Here is a 5,530-nt window from a genome sequence, read left to right as displayed (position 1 = left end):
TTGACGGTATGAAATTTTCAGGGTAAGATCGGAATGATGTTGAATAAAACATGTATTTTACATATAGTATTCAGGAATTGTGTTGAACCTTGTCAAACATAGTGTAACATACAATTAGATTACTAAAAAAAAACCAACAAAAACAAACATTCTGGTAATCTGATTATATAAAAGTTTATGTTATCAGAAGTGTTCCCGAATAAAAAAATAATAGCTCTATTGGTTTTGTAACATTTTGTTTTTGAATTTTGTAATACTCCTCCAACTTTTGTTAATCCACATTTTTAAACATGCTTAAGAATATTTATTCGCTATTATTAAATCAGTTACACACGTGTGCAGACACACACACAAAACTACAACAATATGTTTCAAACATTTCTTAATTTTTTTAACACTTCTACCAAACTTGACTCTTTATAACTTTATTAAAAGTTTAGTCTGATAAAATGCCCGAAATTTCAGAAAACGTAATAAAAGTGTACTTCAAATATATGTGGATTTAAACTTATTGTGAACATCAAGTTTTCTAATCCAAAAATAAATAAAGTTTTCATAATTTTGTTTACAATTCACATATTTGACATCATTATCTTCGGTAAATTGGAGGTTCTATAAAATGTATAAAATATTATTATATTGTTCATGTTTGTTTTTTCTCATATTGAAGCGTTTGCATATTGCAATTAAATTAAGTTGAAATTGCATATAGTACACAGTTTGGAGATAGTAAAATAATGTCTATGTTTTTTTTCAGGTATTTTTTCCCTATTAATCGTTTAGAAGGAGTACAGCTGGACTTGGAAACTACAGTGAACAATGCTATGAAGTTTGATACCGCTGAAGACTTTAGAAAACTGATTTCAAGGTATCGTGCTTTTCCAAAACAGGTAAGAATAAAACATTAGTAATTATACTTGTCAGAAGACATTAGTATTAAACCTATCATATTTTGCTAACCTTACCTTCTTATTCAGTCCATTTAACAATTGTTAAAAATAGAATAACTTAGAATATAATCTTTAGTTATTCTTCAATCCGTATATTCTTATCTTACAGTAAATATTTAAGTTATAAAGTCAAATGATCAGAAAAAACCTAAAAACCATCCTTTAAAAAAAGTTAGAAATAGATAAATCAAGACTTGAATTCTTATATTATTAATTGGAAACGTTTACCAGAGCTGCTTTGTGAGATATAATTAATTTTTTTGGTAATAATTTTGATAATACATGACATAACTTGCATTGTGCATTAAACCTCAAATAGTCAATGGCTTTTGTTGCGAGTTCTGTATCGGTGGTCTAGCAGTATCCTTCTGAGAATCTTGTTAACATTTTGATACAGAGTGTGAACACACTTCTCCAGTAAGCTTCGAAGTACTCAACCAATAAATTCTTTTGCCATCGTTTGTACACAAACAACGTTCGTCCAAATACAAATAACGATTGGTAAAACGAATTTAAAATACAAAAGTTGGTATTTTAGCCAAAACAGTGCATTAAGTGAACTTAAAAAATACAAAATAGTCTACTTACCGAATTATTAAATGACTCAAGAAACCTTCTTACTTTATAAAGTTAAATAATTTGAAAGTGCGATAGCTATATAGAGAAGATAAAACAAGTTATAACATTTCACTATCAACATCATCCAACATAAAGTTATCATCTGAAGCTGTTGCATCATCATCATCATCATCTGAATCACAAGAGCCTTCTGAATGGTCAGTTTCGAAGTCAGTGTTAAATTCCACGTCTGCCGTTGTCCCGTCGTAAAATGTCTCCTTCAAACTACAAGGGTTCGAGTTTTTCATCTTTGATTATCTAGCCATGGACTGGGAAAATCTGATTTTGGAATATTCGCTCGCTTCCAAATAGTAACCTTATAATTAGCACCTCTGATGTATTGAGTCAACACTTTCACACAAGGAAGTAGCTTAGTAAGGTAAATATTCCCGCCAAAACTAAGAGTTCCATCAGGTCCACCACATTTCTCCTTAAGAGAGGCAAAACACAAATCATCAATATATTTGTAGCAAGGTTTGCCATACAAGGTGCATGTAAATTATTCTAAACTTGTCTGCAAGTTGTCAGGAATAATTCAAAAGCTCCCTAGGATAGCGATAACTGGTTGGAATGCTGGCATATTATGGAGGACTTTAATTTGCCGCCCTTTGCCTATACCTTTGAACGCATTTGTTGTGTCACAATGTGTTAAGGCATGTAAAGCCATCACAGTAGTACAAAGCTCTTGACCATGGTCACGTGTAAGTTCTGTTATATTTATGAGTCTTTTTTTCTTGTCAGTCTTGTGTGAAACATTAGAGTTATTGTCAAGGTTCAATGCACAGTGAAGAAAACATCGCCATCCGGACTTCTAATTCGCACAGCTTCATATTCATTTTATTGATCATATATGTAGCAAATAATTATTCGTATATTGGTTTCTTCCTGAGTTGAGAACAAAGAAGGTATTACTGTTTTCTGTGTTGTCTTTCCATTATATGTTTTCAGCAAATGTGCATGATCTTCGACGACTGCAATCACTTTTGTTTTTGCTAACTTTTATGCAAAGTCATCATCATTCAATGCATCCTAAAGGAGTTGAACCAGTTGTAACCTATTCTCGCCATTCAACAGAAACGTTTTCAAGTTGATAGGTTTCTTTACTAGTTATCCTTTACGATCAACTTCTCACCATACCCACGTCTCTCACATTCCTCTCCTTAACTGAGAATGTTTTGTATATGTCTGTGCTAAATATGACAACTATATGACACATGTTTCATAGATTTGTTCATGCAATCAAGAGTTTTCGGTTTATATTTTTTCACTGGTTCAAAGAAGCGGTCTTTGTTTTCAAGTCTCTCAAAGATGAAGTTATTCTTGGCTTGGCTTTCGACCACTTCAGCTGACATGACTTCCTTCTCAATATTAGCTGGAGCTAGAACGCCTAAACAAATGTTGTAAAGTTTATTATGGTCTGGAACATTGAATGCGTTTAGAAAGCTAATTACTGCCTTCATGGTTCCGGTGACTGTTCTCTCATTTTTTGAATTTCTGCTGGTCTGAGCTCTTTATATTTTCTTCCATCTTGTAAATCAAACAACATATCCGCCTTAGAGAATGAGACATCTACAAATTGAGCTCTTTCATATGTTGTTTTTACCTGCTGCTAATAAGCCATGAAATTATTGAGAAGTCCAGTTAGGTTGGCTCAACATCCACCTGTACCACCGTGAGACTTAGCATGTTTCATGAACGTTTCTACGATGGTTTTATCCACTGTCTATCTGTTCCCTTGCACTATTGAGCTAGCCACACTGAATGCTCCACCTTTCATCAGTTCTGTAGCACCAGGGTGTGTTTCTTTAGGAATACTGAGAATAAGGTAACGTACCACGAATAATTATATTCATTCAAACTATAGAAAAAAATCAGCCATCAGGTACAGACAGTAAATATACATTGGGTAGCTGTCCGTCTTGAATGCTTAAACGTGTTTAAACATCAGCTAAACATAGTCCGTATAGGACATCCGAGTTTTCCTTTAACAACATCAGACCTGAACTCGCAACATTCTTGGATATAAGATTTTACTATTTTATCTTTCAATACAGATGTGAGTACTTGCTTTAATGGAGAATCCAATAGGCTGACAAGAATTTTCTGTGACTCTTTTTGCAGATTTGACATTAGCTGATCCTAGCATTGTTGATAGAAATACTTGCAGAAGCAACCTTTCAAACACTCCGGGCAGTATTTTATGGCATTTCATGGCCCTGTTGTATTGTTTACCAGATAACACACCATGAAGTGACCCAGAAGTTATGAGACCCACTTCTGTTAGTACATCTGAAAGTCCAGTGCCACTCATTTTGAAATAAGTGCACATCACATGGAAGGAACTGATCATCATGATGTGGTTGCTATACCTTTCTGGACTCCTCCAGATATTTGGATACGCCTTTATACAAATGACAAGATTAAAGGTGGTTATGACATACTTCTGACCCACTTCTTTGGATAGTTGAAGACCGGATAATAGTCAATCATTGTAGTTTTCGCTGGATTGTCTCCAGTGGCAGAGATATAGCTGGCCCGTCCCAATCCTTTCTGGCCTGATTTTGCACTACGCATTTGTACAAATACCCATCGAAGTTCCTCTTTCTGTGCAGGTACATCTGCATACATTAAATGAAGGAACTTTTTCTGTGTAATATAACACTCAGGAAAATATTGTGAGTATTGTATTTTCAATGATCTTTCTCTACTTCTTTTTAAGAAGGTAACTTGAAGAACATCGGTTGTTGTTAGTTTATCAAGAACTGGATCATCACCTTCCTCAATTAGAGTGCCTCTTTCTTGAAGCATGATACCATGACCTGTATGTATTAAAGGCTGATGATGTGAGCTTATTAAAATCTAAATGATGGCTCAGGTGGGTTTTTTATGAGTTGGATTGGCAGTAACTCTGTTGACTGTTGAAGTGCATTTGAAAGTGTTGTCTCAAGCTCAAGTGAAAAGCTGTAATTTTCAGAGTGTCCAAATCTCTTGATAAGAGTTGACACTTCTGCACTCCGAAACATGTGGCACATTAACATACATAGAAAAATATGTTCAAGCAATTTCCATTAACCATTCGTTGCTGCTCCACAAAGATCTTGTCAAATTGATTGGACAAGACGTGAAACCCTGAAAGATGATTCTTGTGTGTACTTTCCTGTTATAAGAAAATTTCCGAGAAAGAAATTTCTCAAGTTCCTTTGGAATGGTGAATTTCAAGCTTTTGAGGTATATAGCAGTAGGCAACCATTGAAGTGGTTCAGCTTGTTGAAATTCATCAAATTTAGAAGATTTCACATGAAGGGCAACTTTTTTTGTCTTGTAAGCAGTTCCAAGTAAATATGTGAGGTTATGACCATTATAACATTTCTTTTGTAACCTGTATTTCCCAAAGTATGAATGAACAACAACACTACCATTTGTAAAATATCAGGCAGGTGCAAAATGACAAAGTACGAATTTTATTGACGGGATGCAATGTGTGTGTGTGTGTGTGTGTGTATATGTATACTGTTTGGGAAGGATGCAAGTTAGCGACTCCCAATCCATGGGATATATGATACAAGGTTGGCACGCAGAAAGTGTTAATCATCGACATGGATTCAATCATACCTAACCTGGGATAATTATCAATTTTCATCCAAAGCAGGTTGAAAATATGTCAAAATCTTTCCTGAATCTTTTTCCCTTAAAAGTGTGACGGATTTACTATTATATATATATCTATTTTAATATCGACGTTTGTTTAAGTTAAATTTATATTTAGAAATATACATAACTTATACTGTTAAATTTGTATTGTGAAATTCCCGTCTATTTACTAAAGTTGTAGAAGATTCTCGAGTTTAAGAGTGAACAATACGTCTGTGTACGTAAACATTAGTGTATCGTCAGTATTGTTGCGTAAGCTGAAATTTCGAGAAACTCTCTTCACGCTTATAAAGATAACCAACGCGACGTGC

General features: G+C 34.1%; 1 protein-coding gene across 1 annotated transcript in view; it reads left to right on the top strand.

Annotated features, from left to right (window-relative positions):
• LOC106458963 overlaps positions 1-5,530 on the top strand; it is an 89,201-nt gene that overhangs the window by 5,375 nt on the left and 78,296 nt on the right. Inside the window, exons 4-5 of the mRNA XM_013918533.2 lie at positions 1-22; positions 758-890. Coding sequence (XP_013773987.2) covers positions 1-22; positions 758-890 — 155 coding nt within the window. The remainder of the gene's footprint in view (positions 23-757; positions 891-5,530) is intronic.

The sequence above is a fragment of the Limulus polyphemus genome, unplaced genomic scaffold, assembly GCF_000517525.1.
Source record: "Limulus polyphemus unplaced genomic scaffold, Limulus_polyphemus-2.1.2 Scaffold538, whole genome shotgun sequence".
Lineage (NCBI taxonomy): Eukaryota > Metazoa > Arthropoda > Merostomata > Xiphosura > Limulidae > Limulus > Limulus polyphemus.
The sequence above is the reverse complement of the archived record's forward strand: the minus strand, read 5'-3'. Positions and strand labels throughout refer to the sequence as shown.